Source organism: Zalophus californianus, chromosome 12, assembly GCF_009762305.2.
Source record: "Zalophus californianus isolate mZalCal1 chromosome 12, mZalCal1.pri.v2, whole genome shotgun sequence".
NCBI classification, from domain to species: domain Eukaryota; kingdom Metazoa; phylum Chordata; class Mammalia; order Carnivora; family Otariidae; genus Zalophus; species Zalophus californianus.
In genome coordinates this window covers 14,456,361-14,482,775 of record NC_045606.1, presented here as the reverse complement: position 1 = coordinate 14,482,775, position 26,415 = coordinate 14,456,361, and the positions used below count along the sequence as shown (strand labels likewise).

Below are 26,415 nucleotides of genomic sequence, written 5' to 3'. Positions count from 1 at the left end.
CACTTTCTCCCAATTGCAAAGTTAATCAATCACACCTCCCGAGTCTACACATTGTTTCTAATCCTTTCAATGTGCTCACTTTGCAACAGGCGCCTGACTCCCAAAGGAAGAAGCACCAGAAGGGAGGATCCACTCTACTACAGAATGGAGTCCACAGATTTTCCGCCAGGCCCCAGTCTCAGAGTCATGCTCTCTCTCTCCCCAGTTCAGAGTCATGTACCAAAAAGTTAAAATCACTAAAATTCTGACTGAAATGTGTGGAGTACCAGGATGATTTCATTCAATGAAGAAATACTTTCACAATTATAGCTATTAAAGTGGTATTTGCCCAAATGCAGTTACCACTAAGAAGTCCTATATTACAACGTGTTGTAAGCATTACACTTTAACTGTTCTAAGTGAGAGAAGCATTCTTAAAGTTGAATATGTTTTCTTAGCCTCCTCTGTGCATAGATGCTACCAAAGTTATCAAGCTACCTATACATAATCCATAAACTGGAGATGATGTAATACAAAAATGCAGAAAATTGGAAATAAGATTTTCCTTGGCATCAGTTAGAATGATTTCCACTTAAGTAATTCTCAACTCATTTGACACATTTCTTATCACTCAAAATAAGAAGTCCAAATATAGAAGACCGATTCTTTCAACACCTAAGAATCTGAGGCCTGTCAATCAGTCTTCGACAGGTATTACAGACACCAACACATTTGAGCCAACAATGTACCACTTTGATAATATCAAAAGATACATGCCACGCTTCCCAAGTAATGATGCCACATTGGTAGAGCATACTATAGATGGAGTTCACTTTAGGTTGATAAGTAAGTGCCATGAGACCAAGAGGAGAGTAGAATTTCTTTGTTCAATGATAGCTTACGTTTTTTTAGATGTGCTCCAAAGGCTCTGTTAATGAACAGTCACCCCAATATTATCTTAGTCACATTATGAATGAGCCCAAAATAGTTGGGCTCCTCAGGGTAATAACAAAGCATGGTATCTGTATTAACTCTCAAAGAAATGGTCATGTCTGTCTGATTTCCTGTAATGTACACACAATAATCTGGCTGTGGCAAAGGAAGATGTAAAACACTGTTTATCTGGAAAACCATCCATACAGAAGGAACTTTACAAATTTGGAACTACTAGAATTCAGCCAACTTGTATCAATGCCTCACTATCTACCACTTTTTATGCTAAGCACCAAGGACGCAGAGCTAAATTAGACACAGAAACTACCCTCAGGGGAGCAAGATGGCAGAGGAGTAGGAGACCTGCATTTCGTCTGGTCTCAGGAATTCAGCTGAATAGGGATCAAACCATTCTGAACACCTACGAACTCAACAGGAGATTGAAGAAGAGAGTAGCAACAACTCTCTAAACAGAGAAGCGACCACTTTCTGGAAGGTAGGACGTGCGGAGAAGTGAATCCAAGGCGACAGTGGGGAGGATAGACGGCGGGGGAGGGGGCCTCCGCCGCTTCTGGCAAGTGATAGAGCAGTGGAGCACAAAATCGGAATGTTTAGAAGTCGGCTCCGCGGAGGGACATCGCTCCAGTGGCTAAGCTGGGGGTGGAACCCTCGTGGGACAGTGTGGTCTCAGGACCCTCGGGGTCACAGAAAGACCGGGGGTGCCTGAGTGCGGCAGAGCTCCCAGGTATGAGAGCGGGGAAGCCGGCTGAAGAGACGGAGCCGAGGCGCGGGCTCTCAGCTTGGGGTTGCCATAAACTGTGATCCGCGGCCCAGTCGGGCTCCTGCTCCTCCAGCAGGGGCCCAACAAGCAGCAGAGGCGGGGAGACTCCCCTTCCTACCCGGGGAGGAGCGGCGCGGGAGCGCAACGCTGGGATCTGCTGGGTTTGGAGACTACACACGGGGTGGGGTCGGGTGCCAGAGATAGAAACGCTCGGTCACAGGCCGGGTGAGCACGGAGTGCGGCCGGAGACCAGGGAGATGGGAGTGACTGCTTTTCTCTGGGGGCGCACTGAAGAGCGAGGCCCCGAGTTCCCGGCTCCACCGGGCAGAGACTGGGAGGCCACCATTTTCACCCTGGTCCTCCAAAGCTGTACCAGAGCTTGCAGGGAACAAAAGCTCCTGAGAGCAAACCAGAGCAGCTTGCTTAGCCCGGACTCACAAGGGCGGGGCAATTCCGCCTCCGGCAAAGACATTTGGGAACCACGGCAAGCAGGCCCCTCCCCCAGAAGATCACCACGAACAGCCAGCAAGCCAAGACCAAGTTTACCGATCAAGGAGAACAGGAGAACTCCAGCGCTAGGGGAATTACTGCACATAGAATTCATGGATTTTGTACCGTAATTCATTAGTTGTTCAAAGTTAATTTTTTTAACTGGTTTTTTTTTTGAATTTTTCTTTTTCTCTTTTTCAAACATCTTATCAATCCCTTTTTAAAAAAAATTTTTTTTTATTTTTCATTTTTAGAGTCATATTTTTATCCCTTCATACTAGTTACCCTTATTTATGGCATAATATGTAAGTTGTTCTCTCTTTAAAATTTTGAGATACAATTTCTTCTAACAGATCAAAATATACCCTAAATCACTAGTGTATGGCTTTGTTCTAGTCTCCTGCCTGATCACATTCTCTCCCTTTTTTTTTTCTTTTTTTTCTTTTTTCTTTTTCTTCTTAAATCTTCTTCTTTCTTTTTAAAAACAACTTATCAATTCCTTTTATAAAATCTTTTATACTTTTCATCTTTACAATCATCTGCCATCCCTTCATTGTATCAACCCTTATTTTGTACATATATAAGTCTTTCTTCCTTTAAAATTTTAGCAGGCACTTTCTTCTAACAGACCAAAATATGCCCAAAAGCTAGTGTGTGGCACTGATCTATGCACTAGCCTGATCATATTTGATCATACTCTATTTTTTCTTGTTTTGTTCTGTTTTTGTTTGTTTTTATCTTTTTCTTTTTCCTTTTTTTTTTTCCCTTCTTTCTTTTCCTTTCTTGTCCCCTGGTTTCAGGTCTTTTCTGATTTCTATAGAGTATATTTGCTGGGGACGTTGTTAACCTGTTAGCATTCTGTTCTCTCATTCATCTGTTCTCCTCTGGACAAAATGACAACACAAAAAAAAATCACCTCAGCAAAAAAAACAAGAGGTAGTACCGTCTGCCAGGGACCTACTCAATACGGACATTAGTACGATGTCGGACCTAGAGTTCAGAATCATGACTTTAAAGATACTAGCTGGGCTTGAAAAAAGTGTGGAATTTATTAGAGAAACCCTTTCTGGAGAAATAAAAGAACTAAAATCTAACCAAGTCGAAAAAAGGCTACTGATGAGGTACAATAAAAAATGAGGGCACTAACTGCTAGGATAAATGAGGCAGAAGAAAGAATCAGCGATATAGGAGACCAAATGATGGAAAATAAAGAGGCTGAGAGAAAGAGAGAGAAACAACTACAGGATCACGAGGGCAGAATTCGAGATAAGCGATACGATAAGACGAAACAACATTAGAATAACTGGGATCCCAGAAGAAGAAGAAAGAAAGAGAGGGGCAGAAGGTATATTGGAGCAAATTATACCAGTGAACGTCCCTAATGTGAGGAAGGAAACAAGCATCAAAATCCAGGAGGCAAAGAGAACCCCTCTCAAAATAAATAAAAATAGGTCAACACCCCAACATCTAATAGTAAAACTTACGCGTCTCAGAGACAAAGAGAAAATCCTGAAAGCAGCTCAGGAGAAGAGATATGTAACCTACAATGGTAGAAATATTAGATTGGCAACAGACCTATCCACAGAGACCTGGCAGGCCAGAAAGGACTGGCATGGTATCTTCAGAGCACTAAACGAGAAAAATATGCAGCCAAGAATACTATATCCAGCTAGGCTGTCACTGAAAATAGGAGGAGAGATAAAAAGCTTCCAGGACAAACAAAAACTAAAGGAATTTGCAAACACGAAACCAGCACTACAAGGAATACTGAAAGGGGTCCTCTAAGCAAAGACAGAGCCAAAGGAATACAGACAATATACAGTAACAGTCACCTTATAGGCAATACAATGGCACTAAATTCATACCTTTCAATAGTTACCCTGAATGTAAACGGACTAAATGCCCCAATCAAAAGACACAGGCTATCAGATTGTATTACAAAACAAGACCCATCAATATGCTGTCTGCAAAAGACTCATCTTAGACCCAACGACAACCCCAGATTGAAAGTGAGGGGTGGAAAACCATTTACCATGCTAATGGACACCAAAAGAAAGCTGGGGTGGCAATCCTTATATCAGACAAATTAGATTTTAAAACAAAGACTGTAATAAGAGATGAGGAAGGACACTATATCCTACTTAAAGGTTCTATCCAACAAGAAGATCTAACAATTGTAAATATCTGTGCCCCTAACATGAGAGCAGCCAATTATATAAGGAAATTAATAACAAAAGTGAAGAAACACATTGACAACAATACAATAATAGTGGGGGACTTTAACACCCCCCTGACTGAAATGAACAGATCATCTAAACAAAAGATCAACAAGGAAATAAAGACTTTAAAAGACACACTGGACCAAATGGACTTCACAAACATATTCAGAATATTCCATCCCAAAGCAACGGAATATACATTCTTCTCTAGTGCCCATGGAACATTCTGCAGAATTGATCAAATCCTAGGTCACAAATCAGGTCTCAACCGGTACCAAAAGATTGGGATCAGTCCCTGCATATTTTCAGACCACAACGCTTTGAAACTAGAACTCAATCACAAGAGGAAAGTCAGAAAGAAATTCAAATACATGGAGGCTAAAGAGCATCCTACTAAAGAATGAATGGGTCAACCAGGAAATTAAAGAAGAATTTAAAAAATTCATGGAAACCAATGAAAATGAAAACACAACTGTCCAAAATCTTTGGGATACAGCAAAGGCAGTCCTGAGAGGAAAGTATATAGCAATACAAGCCTTTCTCAAGAAACAAGAAAGGTCTCAAATACACAACCTAACCCTACACCTAAAGGAGCTGGAGAAAGAACAGCAAATAAAGCCTAAACCCAGCAGGAGAAGAGAAATAATAAAGATCAGAGCAGAAATCAATGAACTAGAAACCAAAAGAACAGTAGAACAGATCAACGAAACTAGGAGCTGGTTCTTTGAAAGAATTAACAAGATTGATAAACCCCTGGCCAGACTTATCCAAAAGAAAAGAGAAAGGACCTGAATCAAAAAAATCATGAATGAAAGAGGAGAGATTACAACCAACACCAAAGAAATACAAACAATTATAAGAACATATGATGAGCAACTCTATGCCAGCAAATTAGATAACCTGGAAGAAATGGGTGCATTCCTAGAGGTATCAACTACCAAAATTGAACCAGGAAGAAATAGAAAACCTGAACAGATCTATAACCACTAAGGAAATCGAAGTAGTCATCAACAATCTCCCAACAAACAAAAGCCCAGGGCCAGATGGCTTCCCAGAAGAATTGTATCAGACATTTAAAGAAGACTTAATACCTGTTCTCCTGAAACTGTTCCAAAAAATAGAAATGGAAGGAAAACTTCCAAACTCATTTTATGAGGCCAGCATTACCTTGATCCCAAAACCAGACAAAGATCCCATCAAAAAGGAGAATTACAGACCAATATCCTTGATGAACATGGATGCAAAAATTCTCACCAAAATACTAGCCAATAGGATCCAACAGTACATTAAAAGAATTATTCACCACGACCAAGTGGGATTTATCCCTGGGCTGCAAGGCTGGTTCAACATCCGCAAATCAATCAACGTGATACAATACATTAACAAAAGAAAGAACAAGAATCATATGATCCTCTCAACAGATGCAGAAAAAGCATTTGACAAAGTACAGCATCCTTTCTTGATCAAAACTCTTCAGAGTATAGAGATAGAGGGTGCATACCTCAATATCATAAAAGCCATCTATGAAAAACCTACAGTGAATATCATTCTCAATGGGGAAACGCTGAGAGGTTTTCCCCTGAGGTCAGGAACGCGGCAGGGATGTCCACTCTCACCACTGCTATTCAACATAGTATTACAAGTCCTAGCCACAGAAATCAGACAACAAAAAGAAATCAAAGGCATCCAAATCGGCAAAGAGGAAATCAAACTCTCACTCTTTTCAGATGATATGATACTGTATGTGGAAAACCCAAAAGACTCCACCCCAAAGCTGCTAGAACTCATTCAGGAATTCAGTAAAGTAGCAGGATATAAAATCAATGCAAAGAAATCAGTGGCATTCCTATACACCAACAACAAGAGAGAAGAGAGACAAATCAAGGAATCGATCCCATGTACAATTGCACCCAAAACCATAAGATACCTAGGAATAAATTTAACCAAAAAAGCAAAGGATCTGTACTCAGAAAACTATAAAATACTCATGAAAGAAATTGAAGAAGACACAAAGAAATGGAAAAACGTTCTATGCTCATGGATTGGAAGAACAAACTTTGTGAAGATATCAATGCTACCTAGAGCAATCTACACATTCAATGCAATCCCCATCAAAATACCATCCACTTTTTTCAAAGAAATGGAACAAATAATCCTAAAATTTGTATGGAACCAGAAGAGACCCCGAATAGCCAGAGGAATGTTGAAAAAGAAAAGCAAAGCTGGCGGCATCACAATTCCGGACTTCCAGCTCTATTACAAAGCTGTCATCACCAAGACAGTATGGTACTGGCACAAAAACAGACACACAGATCAATGGAACAGAATAGAGAGCCCAGAAATGGACCCTCAACTCTATGGTCAACTCATCTTTGACAAAGCAGGAAAGAATGTCCAATAGCAAAAAGACAGTCTCTTCAACAAATGGTGTTGGGAACATTGGACAGCCACATGCAGAAGAATGAAACTGGACCATTTCCTTACACCACATACAAAAATAGACTCCAAATGGTTGAAAGACCTAAACGTGAGACAGGAGTCCATCAAAATCCTAAAGGAGAACACAGGCAGGAACCTCTTCGACCTCAGCCGCAGCAACTTCTTCCTAGAAACATTCCCAAAGGCAAGGAAAGCAAGGGCAAAAATGAACTATTGGGATTTCATCAAGATAAAAAGCTTTTGCACAGCAAAAGAAACAGTCCACAAAACCAAAAGACAACTGACAGAATGGGAGAAAATATTTGCAAATGACATATCAGATAAAGGGCTAGTATCCAAAATCTATAAAGAACTTATCAAACTCAACACCCAAAGAACAAATAATCCAATCAAGAAATGGGCAGATGACAGGAACAGACATTTTTCCAAAGAAGACATCCAAATGGCCAACAGACACATGAAAAAGTGCTCAACATCGCTCGGCATCAGGGAAATCCAAATCAAAACATCAATGAGATACCACCTCACACCTGTCAGAATGGCTAAAATTAAGAAGTCAGGAAACGACAGATGTTGGCGGGGATGCGGAGAAAGGGGAACCCTCCTACACTGTTGGTGGGAATGCAAGTTAGTGCAACCCCTCTGGAAAACAGTATGGAGGTTCCTCAAAAAGTTGAAAACAGAGTTACCAGCAATTGCACTACTGGGTATTTAGCGCAAAGATACAAATGTAGGGATCCAAAGGGGTATGTGCACCCCCATGTTTATAGCAGCAATGTCCACAATAGCCAAACTGTGGAAAGAGTCAAGATGTCCATCGACAGATGAATTGATAAAGATGTGGTATAGATGCACAATGGAATAGTATGCAGCCATCAAAAGGAATGAGATCTTGCCATTTGCAACAACGTGGATGGAACTGGAGGGTGTTATGCTGAGTGAAATAAGTCAATCAGAGAAAGACATGTATCATATGACCTCACTGATATGAGGAATTCTTAATCTCAGGAAACAAACTGAGGGTTGCTGGAGTGGTGAGGGGTGGGAGGGATGGGGTGGCTGGGTGATAGACACTGGGGAGGGTATGTGCTATGTTGAGTGTTGTGAATTGTGCAAGACTGTTGAATCACAGATCTGTACTTGTGAAACACTAATGCAACATATGTTAAGAAAAAAAAAGAAGATAGCAGGAGGGGAAGAATGAAGGGGAGTAAGTCGGAGGGGGAGACAAACCATGAGAGAGGATGGACTCTGAAAAACAAACTGAGGGTTCTAGAGGGGAGGGGGTGGGGAGATGGGTTAGCCTGGTGATGGGTATTAAAGAGGGCACATTCTGCGTGGAGCACTGAGTGTTATGCACAAACAATGACTCATGGAACACTACATCAAAAACTAATGATTTAATGTATGGTGATTAACATAACAATAAAAATTGAAAAAAAAAAAGAAACTACCCTCAGGAAGCTCACATTCTATGGGGAGAATGACAGATGCAAATAATCTCAACAAAAGTACTGCATGTTCAAGACGTGGCAATAATGCGGAGGAGGAGGAGATCAAATCATGTGAAGGATAAAAGGTATTTGTGAATATTACAAATGCAGTCTAAGAAGCTTAAAGGAACACTAAATTTTCAGGATTACATTAGCAGAGATGAGAGGGCAGATAAGTATTTCTTTTCCCTGAAACATGAAATAAAGAAGGAGGATCCTGCAAACAACATTTTCGTCTCAATACACAGGAAAGAGGAAAAAGGAGCTGATCTACATTAGAGATGAATTCCTCTAAGCCAAAGAAAGCAGAAGGCCAGGAGTGCAATCCGAAAGATGGCCAACTCCCAAAAGCCCAGAGACAAAAATGACACCATGGTCATTCATAGGCCAGAAACCAGTCACAAAAACATCTTTTCAAACTCAGGTAGGGGAAATGACCTGATCAGAATGTCTAGGTACATTCTGTCTAGGTGTCTAGATCAGAATGTCTAGGTGTCTAGGTGAGGGAGGCCCCAAATAAACCAGACAAAACAGGTGAGTACAGAAGCAGGGAACAGAACCAAATCAGCCCCAGCCCAATTTCCTTCAGGCTTCCTTACCTGGCAGCTTTTACATCTAGAACGATCGAAGTCCCCTCAGCTTCTAAACTCTGATGACTTTCTGAATTACCCAGAGCAACTAGGAAAAATCTGAGTATATGTTAAATACTTGACAAGTACTACTGAATAAAAGGGCTACTTTCCAAAAGTAGGAGTTAAGGCTCAAATCTCAAAAGAAAGACTGGAGGGCACCTGGGTGGCTCAGTCGCTAGGCGTCTGCCTTCGGCTCAGGTCATGATCCCAGGGTCCTGGGATTGAGCCCCGCATCAGGCTCCCTGCTCCGCAGGAAGCCTGCTTCTCCCTCTCGCACTTCCCCTGCTTGTGTTCCCTCTCTTGCTGTCTCTCTCTCTGTCAAATAAATAAATAATATCTTAAAAAAAGAAAGAAAGGAACTAAGAGAAGAAGGGCATTCCAGAAGGATGTGATGAAAAGCCTGGATGCAAGCATGTATGTCCAAGGCAATCCTCAGGAAATAGTGAGTGGATCAGATGACTGGAGGAGAAAGAAAGGAAAATGAAGACGAAGAAGAAAGAAAGGAAAACCTACCACAAAGGCAGGTTTGGCCATATGACCGACCAGGATTTTGAGTGCTGATCCACCTGGGAAGTCAAAAGGAGCCATCCAGTGTTCTCAGAGACAGTGATTAGACTGATGGTGGGAGATAAACAGAAACTAAGACCCCCCCCCCCCAGAAGAGATGTTAAGATACTGTCCTGTGAAGCTACTTAAGTTCTGACAGAGATCAGGGATTTTATTAGCATATGAACATGAGGAAGTACAAAAGATTAGCACTAAGAAATACAGTGTGTTAGTTTAATCCCAAACAAAAAAAACAGGAATAGAAACATCAATAGACTGCTATCTGGAGTTCAAGAAGAATCCTGAACCTACCTCTTAAAAGATTTAGTTGAAAAAACTGGTATTTCTCTTAATACAAAATGCCCAATAAGCCCCTATTCTGTTTTATTTTGTTTTCTTATCCCTTTCCTTTCGTAACCATCCATTTTGTAGGTATTTATCTGACGTCTCCTGCCACGGCACCATGACAGCAAAGCCAGATCATTTTCTATTTCAAGCAAAGGAAAAAAAACACATGAAGGTAAACAGCAGAAATTTATGGTTGGTCAGTGATGTTCTGTGCTCTCCGTCTAACACACTCAAAAGAACAAAGATTTAAAACATACAGAATAATGCTCCAAAATAATTTGCTCATTGCTTCCAAGTAATACTTCTAATTAGTAAGCCTTAAATTAATAGCCTTAAGGAAAGTGGATGCTATTAAAGAGAAAGTAACCACAATGATTTAATGGCATTATATGGGCATAAATGCCATGTGGAAATTTAGAAGGTATTTGAGATCCCCTAAGAATTTTGAAGTCCCATATTATATACCATGTTAAGTATTAAGACAGCTATTTTTCAGGGGAATATGGCCTGATCTATATTAAAGGCAATTTTCTTAGCAACCTGAGCACTTCAGATGAGAAGCTAGGCCTACTTATATTTTACTCTGTGAGTTAAAGAGAAGTGAACTTTATCAATTAAGTCTGAATTAACATAAAGTCATATCTAGAAATAACCTCTAAAAAACACATACCTGGTTAAGACATTAGCATATCTGAATATTCTTTTAAGTATTCTGAAATATGAATATCAACATGCAAAAGAAAGCATCATTTCAGTGGTTTTCACTCTCAGTCAACAAAAGAACAGTCACAGATGACTGGGTAACACAGAATCCTCTCTATCTACATTTTTCTATAATTGTAGAAGCGTACACAGGTGTAGGAATAATCTCAGCGGCGTGATCCATTCATATAAAGATCCCTGAACAGGAAACCAACTTAACAAATTTGCTCGTATTTAGAAGTAAGGTGAAGAAAGGGTTGCTTCAACAGACAAAGGATAATTTGAATTTTGAATTTTGCTCAAGGGCAAAGATACATACAAGTGTACAGGTACTTCTGCATGTGTGGGTGTGTGTGTGTGTTACTGAGGTATAATACAGACTAAAGACCACAAATCTCAAATTTATACTTCAGTGATTTTTAACGTGTGTGTGTGTGTGTGTGTGTGTGTATGAAGCCATCATGATAGAGAATATTATCAGCACTCCAGAAGATTCTCCTGTGCTCTCTCCCAGGTCAAATAATATCTGACTTCTATCACCATAGTTTCACTTTTTCTTACCATCATATAAAAAGGAATCATACAACATGTACACATTTGTGTCCAGCTTCTTTGGCTGAACATTAAATCTGTGAAATTCACCTATGTTACTACATGGATAGAGAGTCTGTTCTTAATTGCTCAGAATTTATTTATCCATTCTACGAATGATGAATATTTGGGTTGTTTCTAGTTTGGAGCTATTATGAATTAAGCTACTATAACACTTTTCTATATATGTTGTGTGTGTGTGTGTGTACATAAGCACTGCACTCATTTGTCTTGAATATATACCTACAAGTGGAACTGCAGGCCACATAGTATTTCTCCTGAAATATTAATTGGAAAACAAGTATCTTTCTTCAACATGCAGAATGATTTGTTTGGTTATTTCTTTTACCTCATATGTATTTAAAGTCAAGTCAGACAGCCTCTAGTGCAATGATTCCAACCCAGCTCAAACAGCAGAATCCCTTGGGAAACTTTGTCAGAGATTCCTCCATGCCCCCACCCCCTGCCAAACAAAACTACCGCAATCAAAACTATAAATGCAGTGAATGGGGTGAAGAGATACTGCTTGAGGAAATAAACACTGTGCAAACGTAAGATATTATCTTATCTAATTTTGTTTAAATTATTCCCACTCAGAAGTGAAAACTAAAGTCAGGAGTGTTATTCATTAATTTTTAAAAATATTTGTTCACTCTTGTTGCATTTCTAATGAAGAATAAAGTTTTGGATTAAAATGGCAACCATTCCATTCAAAGAAAAGCAGCAAATTCAAGTCATAATAGTATTTTTATAACTGAAAGAATCCTTTTTTAAAAGGAGTGATACAGAGCCCCACAAAGCAATCACATCATCAGAAACATGAAAATAAAATAATAGAGGAAAAAACTCGGAGATGAGAAGCTGTATACTAAGGCTCCTTTCAAAAGAGGACAGTATGAAACTTGTCACCTGAAAGTCATATGCCTAATATGGTAATGTTCATGAAGAAGCCAGGGTCTCCTGAAAAACTTTTTCCATAGAAGACTATCAAATTCTTTGAGAAAGTAAACAAAATACCATCAAACCATCTTCCTCTCCTGCCAGAAAAAAAAGAAGAAAGGTAAGGGGAAGGCAAGGCTCTAGGGAACTTCATTTTCGAAGATGTCACATGGGCAGACTAAAAAAAAAAAAAAAAGGAAAAAAGTGTGGGCAAATTTAGGGGGGATGATACCATAAATTACCTGAAAGACGATATGGGATATACCTGACATAAAATTGACATCAGAAAGGATGTAAGTAAAGGCTTATACTGTGCAGATACAAAGGCTGAATGAATGAGTGAATAAACCCCTACAGCATTTTTCTTGGTTTCTCTTTTAGCAACGGACCCAGCAGGTAGGCCTGTGAACCTCAGCAATGAAGCACTGCAATTTCTACACAATATTTAAAAGACTTCTTTAGAAGCAGTGTCACATAATCCTCTACCTAGAGCAGGAAGTTCAAGAGACCAGACAGGTGAGATTTTATTGGGCTGTTTCTTGTTTGTTTTTGTTTTAATGGTGAGGAGCTCTAGGTAACACCACGAAAAAGAGCTCTTCCCAGCATCAGCTACACGTTTGAATGGATGGCAATTGAAAGAACAAACGTTTGTCACCAAGATGGGTGTCCAGGACGTAGATGGAGGGTCCAACATATGTTCCTATTGTCTGAAAGATGCTGAAGCAAAACAAGAACCCACAATTTGGGTATTAGTATAATTCGTGTGCGTGTGTCCCTTCCAGGACTGTTCCCAAGATTCTGTCAACATTGAGTGGTTCAGTTTCTCTTAAGTAAAATGAAGCAACCTATTCCTTTCATACCCAATGTGCCAACTTCAGAAACTGGGGTCTCCTTTATAAACTATACCAATACCTTATAATAGGTCTTTCAACAAGTGCTGATGCTGTCTTTGAAAAAGTAATACCTGCCTCCTAAAATGAGCATCCTGTTCACTCCGAATATTCACATGCACGCAACCATAGACGCTCTAGAAACCTCCAAGGAATATCTTAAACACCAAAACCAAGCTTCAAATTCCACATTTCCTTCATCCTCAATGATTCCAAATCACAATTAAAAAATTAAAAAGCCTAGCTCTTTACTTTCAATCAATATAATCCCCCAAGAATCCAAGCATCAAAACATTCACATAGAATAATAGCTTTCGATATTTAAAAGAGATAAACTGAACCAGCAAGGTGATCAATCAATCTTCAGTTACATTTGGCATCTAGAGAAGATTGGTACTTACAATTTACCAAATGAGGGGGCTTCACACTTTAAGGATTTCACAACTTCCCCTGTGTGTAAATTAGGACCAGTATTCACTAATAAAAGCAGTACTTTTTCTTTTAATAACAATTCACCTATATATTCCGCACTGTTCTACTTTAAAAAGAACATATACAGGAGACCTGGATTTCGTCTGGTCTCAGGAATTCACCTGGATAGGGATCAAACCATTCTGAACACCCACGAACTCAACAGGAGTTCAAAGAAAATAACTCTCTGAACAGAAAAGCGACACTTTCTGGAAGGTAGGACATGCGGAGAAGTGAATCAGAGGATATTTGGGAGGATAGACGGCGGGGGAGGAGGCCTCCATCGGCTGCTTCTGGCAAGTGATAGAGCAGCAGAGCACAAAATCGGAACTTTTAGAAGTCAGCTCCGCTGAGGGACGTCGCGCCAGTGGCTAAGCGGGGGGTGGCACCCTCAGGGTCACAGAAAGACCGCGGGTGCCTGAGTGTGGCAGAGCTCCCAGGTATCAGAGCGGGGAAGCCGGTTGCAGACGGAGCTGAGGCGCGGGATCTCAGCTCAGGGTTGCCGTAAACTGTGATCAGCGACACAGTCGGGCCACTGCTCCTCCAGCAGGGACCCAACAAGCGGCAAATCCGGGGAGACTCCCCTTCCTCAACTGGGAGGAGTGGCACGGGAACGCACCACAGGGATCTGCTGGGTTTGGAGACTCCACACCGAGTGGGGTGCCAGAGATAGAAACACTGGGTCACAGGCCGGGTGAGCACAGAGTGTAGCAGGAGACTAGGGAGACAGGAGTGATTGACTGCTTTTCTCCGGGAGTGCAGTGAGGAGCGGGGCCCCGAGTTCTCGGCTCCTCCAGGACGGAGACTGGGAGGCCGCCATTTTCACTCTGGTCCTCCAAACCTGTACCAAGAGTTTGCAGGGAACAAAAGCTCCCAGGAGCAAACCCAATCAGATTACTTAGCCCTGACTGACAAGGGCGGGGCAATTCCGCCTCCATCAAAGACATTTGGGAACCACGGCAACAGGACCTTCCCGCAGAAAATCAGCAAAAACAGCCAGCCAAGACCAAGTTTACTGATCAATGAGAATGGCGGAACTCCAGTGCTAGGGGAATAATGCACATAGAATTCATGGCTTTTATATCATGATTCTTTACTCTTTCAAAGTTATTTTTTTTAACTTTTTTTTTTAATTTTTCTTTTTCTCTTTTTCAACCAACAACTTATCAATCCTTTTTTAATAAAGAATCATTTTTATTTTTCTTTTAGAGTCATATTCTATCCTTTCATATATATATAAGTTGTTCTCTCTTTAAAATTTTGAGATACAGTTTCTTCTAACAAATCAAAATATACCCTAAATCTCTAGTGTATGGCTTTACTCGAGTCTCCTGCCTGATCACATTCTCTCCCCCCTTTTTTTTTTTTAAATCCTCTTCTTTCTTTTTTCAAACAACTTCTTATCAATTCCTTTTATAAAATCTTTTATAATTTTCATCTTTATAGAAATATTCCATCCCTTCATCGTATCAACCCTTATTTTGTACATATATAAGTTTTCTTTCTTTAAAATTTTCGGAGGCACTTTCTTCTAACTGACCAATATACACCCAAAATCTAGTGTGGGGCACTGATCTATGCACTAGCCTGATCATATTCTGTTTTTCTTTGTTTTCTTCTGTTTTTGTTTATCTTTATCTTTTTTTTTCTTTTCTCTTTCTTTTTTCTTTCTTTCCCTTTCTTTTCCCCTGGTCTCAGGTCTTCTCTGATTTGTTTAGAGTATATTTTCTGGGGACGTTGTTACCCTGTTAGCATTTTGTTCTCTCATTCATCTATTCTCCTCTGGACAAAATGACAAGAAGGAAAAAAATCAGCTCAACAAAAAGAACAAGAGGTAGTACCGTCTGCCAGGGACCTACTCAATACAGACATTAGTACAATGTCGAACCTGAAGTTCAGAATCATGATTTTAAAGATACTAGCTGGGTTTGAGAAAAGCATGGATGATATTAGAGAAACCCTTTCTGGAGAAATAAAAGAACTAAAATCTAAGCAAGTCGAAATCAAAAAGGCTATTAATGAGATGCAATCAAAAATGGGGGCACTAAGTGCTAGGATAAATGAGGCAGAAGACAGAATCAGCGATATGGAAGACCAAATGATGGAAAATAAAGAGGCTGAGAAAAAGAGAGAGAAACAACTACAGGATCACGGGGGCAGAATTCGAGAGATAAGCGATACGATAAGACGAAACAACATTAGAATAATTGGGATCCCAGAGGAAGAAGAAAGAAAGAGAGGGGCAGAAGGTATATTGGAGCAAATTATAGCAGACAACTTCCCTAATGTGGGGAAGGAAACAGGCATCAAAATCCAGGAGGCAAAGAGAACCCCTCTCAAAATCAATAAAAATAGGTCAACACCCCGACATCTAATAGTAAAACTTACAAGTCTCAGAGACAAAGAGAAAATCCTGAAAGCAGCTCAAGAGAAGAGATCTGTAACCTACCATGGTGGAAAATTTAGACTGGCAACAGACCTATCCACAGAGACCTGGCAGGCCAGAAAGGACTGGCATGATATATTTAGAGCACTAAATGAGAAAAATATGCAGCCAAGAATACTATATCCAGCTAGGCTGTCACTGAAAATAGGAGGAGAGATAAAAAGCTTCCAGGACAAACAAAAACTAAAGAAATTTGCAAACACGAAACCAGCCCTACAAGAAATATTGAAAGGGGTCCTCTAAACAAAGAGAGAGCCTAAAAGTAACACAGACCAGAAAGGAACACAGACAATATACAGTAACAGTCACCGTACAGGCAATTCAATGACACTAAATTCATATCTTTCAATAGTTACCCTGAATGTAAACGGACTAAATGACCCAATCAAAAACCACAGGCTATCAGACTGGATTAGAAAACAAGACCCATCGATATGCTGTCTGCAAGAGACTCATTTTAGACCCAATGACACCCCCAGATTGAAAGTGAGGGGGTAGAAAACCATTTACCATGCTAATGGACACCAAAAGAAAGCTGGGGTGGCAATCCTTATATCAGACAAATTAGATTTTAAAACAAAGACTGTAATAAGAGATGAAGAAGGACACTATATTCTACTTAAAGGGTCTATCCAACAAGAGGATCTAACAATTGTAAATATCTATGCCCCTAACATGAGAGCAGCCAATTATATAAGGCAATTAATAACAAAAGCAAAGAAACACATTCACAACAATACAATAATAGTGGGAGACTTTAACACCCCCCTCACTGACAGATGGTCTAAGCAAAAGATCAATAAGGAAATAAAGATTTGAAATGACACAATGGACCAAATGGACTTCACAGACATATTCAGAATATTCCATCCCAAAGCAACGGAATACACATTCTTCTCTAGTGCCCATGGAACATTCTCCAGATTAGATCACATCCTAGGTCCCAAATCAGGTCTCAACCGGTACCAAAAGATTGGGATTATTCCCTGCATATTTTCGGACCACAACGCTTTGAAACTAGAACTCAATCACAAGAGAAAAGTCAGAAAGAACTCAAATACATGGAGGCTAAAGAGCATCCTACTAAAGAGTGAATGGGTCAACCAGGAAATTAAAGAAGAATTAAAAAAATTCACGGAAACCAATGAAAATGAAAACACAACTGTTCAAAATCTTTGGGATACAGCAAAGGCAGTCCTGAGAGGAAAGTATATAGCAATACAAGCCTTTCTCAAGAAACAAGAAAGGTCTCAAATACACAACCTAACCCTACACCTAAAGGAGCTGGAGAAAGAACAGCAAATAAAGCCTAAACCCAGCAGGAGAAGAGAAATCATAAAGATCAGAGCAGAAATCAATGAACTAGAAACCAAAAGAACAGTAGAACAGATCAACGAAACTAGGAGCTGGTTCCTTGAAAGAATTAACAAGATTGATAAACCCCTGGACAGACTGATCCAAAAGAAAAGAGAAATGACCCAAATCAACAAAATCATGAATGAAAGAGGAGAGATCACAACCAACACCAAAGAAATACAAGCAATTATAAGAACATATAATGAGCAACTCTATGCCAGCAAATTAGATAACCTGGAGAAATGGGTGCATTCCTAGAAATGTATCAAGTACCAAAACTGAACCAGGAAGAAATAGAATGCCTGAACAGACCTATAACCACTAAGGAAATTGAAGCAGTCATCAACAATCTCCCAACAAACAAAAGCCCAGGGCCAGATGGCTTCCCAGGGGAATTCTATCAGACATTTCAAGAAGAATTAATACCTATTCTCCTGAAACTGTTCCAAAAAATAGAAATGGAAGGAAAACTTCCAAACTCATTTTATGAGGCCAGCATTACCTTGATCCCAAAACCAGACCCCATCAAAAAGAATTACAGACCAATATCCTTGATGAACATGGATGCAAAAATTCTCACCAAAATACTAGCCAATAGGATACAAGAGTACATTCAAAGGATTATTCACCATGACCAAGTGGGATTTATCCCTGGGCTGCAAGGTTGGTTCAACATCCGCAAATCAATCAACGTGATATAATACACTAACAAAAGAAAGAACAAGAATCATATGATCCTCTCAATAGATGCAGAAAAAGCATTTGACAAAGTACAGCATCCTTTCTTGATCAAAACTCTTCAGAGTATAGGGATAGAGAGTGCATACCTCAATATCATAAAAGCCATCTATGAAAAACCTACAGCAAATATCATTCTCAATGGGGAAAAACTGAGAACTTCCCCCTGAGGTCAGGAACACAGCAGGGATGTCCACTCTCACCACTGCTGTTCAACATAGTATTACAAGTCCTAGCCACGGCAATCAGACAACAAAAAGAAATCAAAGGCATCCAAATCAGCAAAGAGGAAGTCAAACTCTCACTCTTTGCAGATGATATGATACTGTATGTGGAAAACCCAAAAGACTCCACCCCAAAACTGCTAGAACTCATACAGGAATTCAGTCAAGTGGCAGGATATAAAATCAATGCACAGAAATCAGTGGCATTATCTATACTCCAACAACAAGACAGAAGAGATACAAATTAAGGAGTCGATCCCATTTACAATTGCACCCAAAACCATAAGATACCTAGGAATAAATTTAACCAAAGAAGCAAAGGATCTGTACTCAGAAAACTATAAAATACTCATGAAAGAAATTGAAGAAGACACAAAGAAATGGAAAAACGTTCCATGCTCATGGAGTGGAAGAACAAACATTGTGAAGATGTCAGTGCTACCTAGAGCAATCTGCACATTCAATGCAATCCCCATCAAAATACCATCCACCTTTTTCAAAGAAATGGAACAAATAATCCTAAAATTTGTATGGAACCAGAAGAGACCCCGAATAGCCAGAGGAATGTTGAAAAAGAAAAGCAAAGCTGGTGGCATCACAATTCCGGACTTCCAGCTCTATTACAAAGCTGTCATCATCAAGACAGTATGGTACTGGCACAAAAACAGACACATCGATCAATGGAACAGAATCGAGAGCCCAGAAATGGACCCTCAACTCTATGGTCAACTCATCTTTGACAAAGCAGGAAAGAATGTCCAATGGAAAAAAGACAGTCTCTTCAACAAATGGTGTTGGGAAAATTGGACAGCCACATGCAGAAGAATGAAACTGGACCATTTCCTTACACCACATACAAAAAAGGACTCCAAATGGTTGAAAGACCTAAACGTGAGACAGGAGTGCATCAAAATCCTAAAGAACACAGGCAGCAACCTCTTCGACCTCAGCCGCAGCAATTTCTTCATAGAAACATTCCCAAAGGCAAGGGAAGCGAGGGCAAAAATGAACTATTGGGATTTCATCAAGATAAAAAGCTTTTGCACAGCGAAAGAAACACTCAACAAAACCAAAAGACAACCGACAGAATGGGAGAAAATATTTGCAAATGACATATCAGATAAAGCGCTAGTATCCAAAAATCTATAAAGAACTTATCAAACTCAACACCCAGAGAACAAATAATCCAATCAAGAAATGAGAAGACATGAACAGACATTTTTCCAAAGAAGACATCCAAACGGCCAACAGACACATGAAAAAGTGCTCAACATCGCTCGGCATCAGGGAAATCCAAATCAAAACATCAATGAGATACCACCTCACACCCGTCAGAATGGCTAAAATTAACAAGTCAGGTAACGACAGATGTTGGCGGGGATGCGGAGAAAGGGGAACCCTCCTACACTGTTGGTGGGAATGCAAGCTGGTGCCACCCCTCTGGAAAACAGTATGGAGGTTCCTCAAACAGTTGAAAATAGAGCTACCATACGATCCAGCAATTGCACTACTGGGTATTTACCCCCGAGATACAAATGTAGGGACCCGAAGGGGTACGTGCACCCCGATGTTTATAGCACCAATGTCCACAATAGCCAAACTGTGGAAAGAGCCAAGACGTCCATCGACAGATGAATGGATAAAGAAGAGGGGGTATATATACACAATGGAATATTATGCAGCCATCAAAAGGAATGAGATCTTGCCATTTGCAATGACGTGGATGGAACTGGAGGGTGTTATGCTGAGTGAAATAAGTCAATCAGAGAAAGACATGTATCATATGACCTCACTGATATGAGGACTTCTTAATCTCAGGAAACAAACTGAGGGTTGCTGGAGTGGTGGGGGGTGGGAGGGAGGGGGTGGCTGGGTGATAGACATTGGGGAGGGTATGTGCTATGGTGAGTGCTGTGAATTGTGCAAGACTGTTGAATCACAGATCTGTACCTCTGAAACAAACAATATATGGTAAGAAAAGAAGAAGAAGATAGCAGGAGGGGAAGAATGACGGGGGGGAAATCGGAGGGGGAGACGTACCATGAGAGACGATGGACTCTGAAAAACAAACTGAGGGTTTTAGAGGGGAGGGGGGTGGGGGAATGGGTTAGCCTGGTGATGGGTATTAAAGAGGGCACGTTCTGCATGGAGCACTGGGTGTTATACACAAACAATGAATCATGGAACACTACATCAAAATTAATGATGTAATGTATGGTGATTAACATAACAATAAAAAATTTAAAGAAAAAAATAAAAAAAAGAACACATACAGAAGTATTTTAAATACTCCATTTAAAGTCAAATGGATGAGTATAATTAACTAAAGAATTACAATTCAACAGATTTATAAAAATAAATTTTTCAATGGTATTTATATATAAAGATACAAAGTCAAAATATAAAATGTGTATACATATATATATGCCTATATATATATTTATAGACCTCTGCCGTTTCACGTTCACCTTTATAATTTTTAGCATATACTATAAAATTCAGAGTTACATCCTAAGCACTCTGATCGAATTGATAAAGGCCCTTTCTTTAGACTATTACAACAAACTGCTAAGGCTAATATTGTAAAGCATAAATTTTCAGCATGAAGTCTAGTTCATACGTTATTTTATACTGTATACTTACTACATCAAACTTCTGAGTGATGTTCCCCTGGACATCAAGTAAATAAACTTTGCCATAATGGGTGCCCAGTGCCAAAAACTGCAAGAAGAACAGAGGGGTCAGTTTATTAATGTACCATTAATACACATTTAGTAATCAAAGCATTTTTAAAGTCAAGACTCCAAATGTGTAAGTGGTCTGCAATGCCTTGGAAGATATGTACTCCTTGGTGAAGGCTTGTTTCCAGCTTCAGGGAAATAACAGAGCAGGACTACTTTATTGTGAGAGCGCAAGCTGGCTGTCAGAATGACTCATAAGGACCCTCATCTGCTGACAACTAATGGTGTATATGCGGTCCATACACAATGCCTGATGGATTGAGGCTGCAAATTCCAGTGTAGCTGGGAAAGCACGACCAACCTACAGTTGAGCTCAAAGTCAGAAGGGAATGATTAACCGCCCCATAATTTATGGCAAATGTGTAAATCTGTGCTATCATTTAAGTTTAACAATATACACATGCACAAACGACAAAGTATGATTTTTTTTTTAAGAAAGGAAAATCTAAGTCATGCTGAGAGATGAAAAAGCTCGGAAGTATTTATACTATCAGTTAGCATTTAGATGCCTCTATAAAAGTTAATGTATAATACTGAGTGTAAATGTTTATATTCTAATGCAAAAAAAAAATCCTCTTCTGTCACAAAATAACTGCTAAGCTACGTATTCATTTTATGGTATGAAATAGTTCATATCTCCCACTGTTCCTTTAATTCTTTCAACTAACCCTAAACAAACGTGAAGAAACTTTAGGACTACTTGAAATATGACATGAGATTTTTCTTCTTTTTTACTTCTTTCAGCATAACTCAAATAGTTCCAAATTCTATGTATTTCATTGCATGTGAGCATGCTTCATTGCAACCTATAATGAAATGCTCAAATTTACAGGCACTACTAAGCGTTTCAGTAAAGCAGCACAATCTTTATAAAAATAACCTTACAGAAAGTCAAGATTTAAAAGGATTTTATCGAAATGGAATTGCTTAAAATGAAATTTCAGTTCAGGCACTTAAAATATGAAGCTACATTAAAGAGAAGTCACAAAAAGGGAAATAAGGGGTTCATTAGAAATTCATCCCCTGCAATGCCTTTCACTCCTGCAAGGTTGCCTTTTTTCAGGAAGAAAAAAGTCCCCCGGGGTAAAAAAATCAATACTGGTTAATAAAACATCAGGTGTGCAGACATAACTAGGTATGACGATTCCAGCGCACAGGCCTGCCTGAATGCACCGGATGCCATGCCGATTACTCATCCAGGGAAGACAGCAAGCCTGCTGGAAACGGGATGCCTGGGCCCTGCAAAGGAAGGGGCAAGAGGTAATTCTAGGGGGAAATTAGTCTGAATATTTAAACCAAACCAGGATGTTGCATCCAAAGCAAAAGAGCATTCTAATCAGAAACAGAGGACTCAGATGGCTCAGATGGTTGTAATTTTTTTTTCCCACCGTGACTCTGACAGTACTTGAATTAAAAACAAAACAAAACAAAACAAAACAAAAAAACCCCTGCATAATACTAACTAAAAACAAATACTCTGCCTCTTTCTGAGGCTATGATAAAACAATGAGTCTTAAAAGCTCACTGCACCCCAAGTATTCGACGGTATTGATTCTCCTCATAAATACTGTGTTTTGTTTGTTAGAAAAGTAAAGGGGCTTGGATCCTAAAGGTGCTTCAGTACTGGGTGATTCTCCAAAGCCTCTGTGAAGGCCATTCTTGAACTTCCAATAATACTTTATTTTATCAAAAGTTTTAAAGCTTCTATGCAGAGTACCCAAATATTAATTCCTTCCCTTTTTCCTTTTTCAAAATTACTAGTTTGACTCATTTAATATTTGAGATGGAAAGAAAACACAAAATAATTATTTTGATTTTATAGTTTCAACCTGAAACTATAATTACTTTATTTATGAACAAAAAATCCAGTGGTTTCAGGGTGCCCAGGGGGCTCAGATGGTTAAGCGTCCAACTCTTGATTTCAGCTCAGGTCATGATCTCAGGGTCATGAGATCCACGTGCTGGGCGTGGAGACTGCTTAAGATTCTCTTTCCCTCACCCTGCACCTCCCCACCTCTCTCTCTCAAAAAAAAAAAAAAAAAAAAAAAATACAGTGGTTTCTATGACAAGCTACCTTTTGTTTACTAAAACATTTCATCATTTGGATTAGATAAATTGTTGCTGCTGTCTTTTAGAAATCAATAACTTCAGTGCTCTTAAAAAAACAAGTTTGATAAGACAACTATATAGGTCTTAGAAAATTTAACTATTGAAATTACTGATGAGTCATACTTTCACTTGCTAATAGTTTTAATTATTCAAAAATTCAACAAAAAAGGGCAAAATTGGCCACAAATCACAAAAGTGAATTCAAATCCTTTCAATGCAACTCCTTCTGGCCATTAAAAGCCTTGAGCTTTTGTAACTATTAAATTTTTTTTAACCTGAGAACACTTAAAATCCAGGATGGGCAAAGAACAAGCATAATTTAATTAGCCCCCTTCATGTTTAATTACAGAAACTTGACTCCCTTTACAAAACTACCAGATGGACGTCCAATCCTTCTGACCCATCCAATCCCCTGGCATAACTACTCTGAATGAGTGGACTTTGTGTAAGTAAAGAAGCAGAAGTGACAAGCTTTGGACACTATGAAGGAAACAAGTAAGAGCACATTTCCTATGTGATCAGCTGTATAGTATCATCTATGTTCCTCAGAGTGTTTTGTAGTATTCAAAACATCAGAGCAGGGAGTGCCTTTAACTACACATGAGAAATTAAGTCCCGGGAGTTGATGTGACTTCCCTGGAAACGGTCCATCAGTGGCAGAGCAAGGGCCTAAATTAAGAGCCAAAATACTCTCAACTGGATCAGAAGCCTCATAAATAGAAACATGGGCATCAGATTAAGAGTGTGTGTTCCAAAAGTCAGCACTAATTACAATTTCCACTGTCAATTTCCTTGACTGAATTGGTTTAATTATGGTGTTAATAAAGTTTGATCCCTAGGCAGGCAAACTGTTCATTTCATCTGTTCAGAGGTTCAACCATATATGCTTAGACAATAAGCAGGTATAACTTAAAAGGGTGATGGTATAATAAAGGAGATAGATTAAAAAGACCGATTAATTAAATTTAAATTAAAGAGTACGCTTAAAATGGCAGCATCTCTAAGACCCTATGGAACATGGCCGATGTCAGCTATGCTTAACTCTCAAGGAGGAGTTAGACAGTAGACCCTGAGGCAGATGGGACAGGTTTGTAGTAGAGACCATTTTAGGCAGAATGGATACAACTTGCTCAAAGGCATGGAGTCACATAAAAGGCAGGACAAAGTTAAGAAACAACAAGTGGTTATACATGGCAGGAGCATCCAGTTTGTGCCCAGGGGAAGAGACAAGTGATGAGTCTGGAAGGTAGGTTAATAGGAAACATCTGAATATTTATGAAGATGAAAGGTAGGAGAGAAAAAGGGTGTAAGAGAGGGTGTCCAAATCACGAAACATCAGGAAACCAATCAAGAATTCTAGGGAGGATTACATGATCAGATCTGAATTTCTGGAAGATGACTTTAATAGAAAGGAGTGTTGTGGCTGGACCAGAGTGAAAGCAAATCTGCAAAAAAGCAGATTGCCTGGCAAGGTGTGTGTTAGTTCTAGGAGAAATGACAAGTGTCTGAACTGAAAGATGAGGGCTCAGGATGGGAGTGGGCTCAAGCAGCTGAGATGGGGTAGAATCCAAGCAGAAGGGACACTGTGAGTAAAAACAGCCAAGAGTTGCTACCAGAACACCACCCATGCAGCAAAAAGTGGGAAGACATAAAGCCAATTGCAGGAGAGGGCAAGATCTTAGGGGGGCTTACGCACCACAGTAAGGAGCTTAGACTTTATGTAGCAGATGGTGAAAATCACACAAGGGTTTTAAACCTGTACTTTCAACAGATCATCCTGGAAACCAGGTGGCAGAAGGCTTTAAAGTAGAAAAATGAGAGGTCTGTGAGTGCAGGCAGGGGAAGTGCGAAAATCATCAGGACTTAGGAATGACTGGCTGGAAGCAAAGGAAGAGTCAGCTTTGGTTTAGGTGACAAAAGAGACTGTGATGCCGCCAAATGGGATAGAGATCAAAAATCGATGAGAGATTAGAGATGGAAAAGAAGATGCATTCATTATGGGTGTGCTGAGTTTCAGGCACAAACAGAACAAAAGGAAGAACTGTTTAAGAAGCACGGGGATAAAGAAGCACACTACTCTGGGGAGGTGTCCATGTGTAGGTGGTCATAGGAATTATGACATTTAAAATGAAGAAAAGTACAAACTAAACAGAAATGTGGACAATGGACCAAATCCTGGGAAAACCAACATGTGAGAGAAAGGTAGAGGTAAGGAGAAAGTGAAGGAACGAGAAAGGAATCATAGAAATGATCAAGAGAATGATAAAAGAATGGTGCTGTGATAAAAAGGCTTTAAGAAAGCTTCTCTCAAAGCTTTTGTGTAGAAGAAAGGTGAGATCCACACTTCTGAAAGCAGGAAAATGTCTGTCAGCTGGTGAATGGACAGACAAAATGTGGTATGTCCATACAATGGAATACTATTCACAAACAAAAAGGAGTAAAGTACTGACCCAGGCTACATCATGGGTGAACCTCAAAAACATTATGGTAAGTGAAAGAAGCCAGACACAAGAAACCAAAAATGTATGATTCCATGTCTATGCAATATCCAAGATGGGCAAATCTACAGACACAGAAAGGGATTTGTGGTGACATGGGGCTAGGATTTGCATCACTAGGAGAGGAGGGGGGAAATGAGATGTGGTGCAGATCAACAGCGGACAAAAAGACCTCTGAACGGGAGGAAGAAAGCCTCCTGTGGGGAAGGATGGGCATGGATCCAGATGAGTTGGGAAAGGGGTCAGGAGCCAAGGCTCATTATGCCTGAGAGATTCCATTTTCTTAATTATATAGAAATGGCATCCTCAGAGTGAAGGGATAGGGGCTGAGAAGACAGACTGAGAACTAAAAGAACTGATCATGAACAAATCATCAACAGTGTTTGTAGTGGCTTGAGGGGCACGATAAAGGACAGGGACAGAAGGGAACTGAAGACACTGGTGAAAGTGAGGCAGTTAACCATCTGACAGACACAAGAAATTAAATAAAGAACAGATTCAAGATCAGAGCTCCCTAAAGTCACAGAACAGGGTTAGTAGGAAAATTAACACAAAGGCTTGAAGGATAAAAGGGGTCACCAGAGAGCAGACTGAAAGATCCTCAAGTTCCAGGTAAAGACGCCATCCAGATGTGGCCTTACTGGTGGAGAGAGGAGACAAGGCAGAGGGAAAGGTCTGCAAGAAGGACGGCAAGGCCAGTCTTCAGTGAGTGAAGCAAAACAAAGAGAAATTTGGGACATGACAGCAATGGGAGCAGGAAGATAGCAACAATGGGAAGGGGTAGATGGTGGTACATCCTAACGAGATGTGTCCCAAAGGAGGGGGTTTCTGGTGAAGCAAGAGCAAAAAAA

General features: G+C 39.8%; 1 protein-coding gene across 2 annotated transcripts in view; it reads right to left on the bottom strand.

Annotated features, from left to right (window-relative positions):
- The window catches only part of VPS41 (VPS41 subunit of HOPS complex), a 206,942-nt gene that overhangs the window by 144,121 nt on the left and 36,406 nt on the right, over positions 1-26,415 (bottom strand). For both annotated transcript variants that reach the window (XM_027573348.2, XM_027573349.2), the window contains one exon: positions 20,860-20,937. In XM_027573348.2, the coding sequence (XP_027429149.1) occupies positions 20,860-20,937 (78 nt within the window). The remainder of the gene's footprint in view (positions 1-20,859; positions 20,938-26,415) is intronic.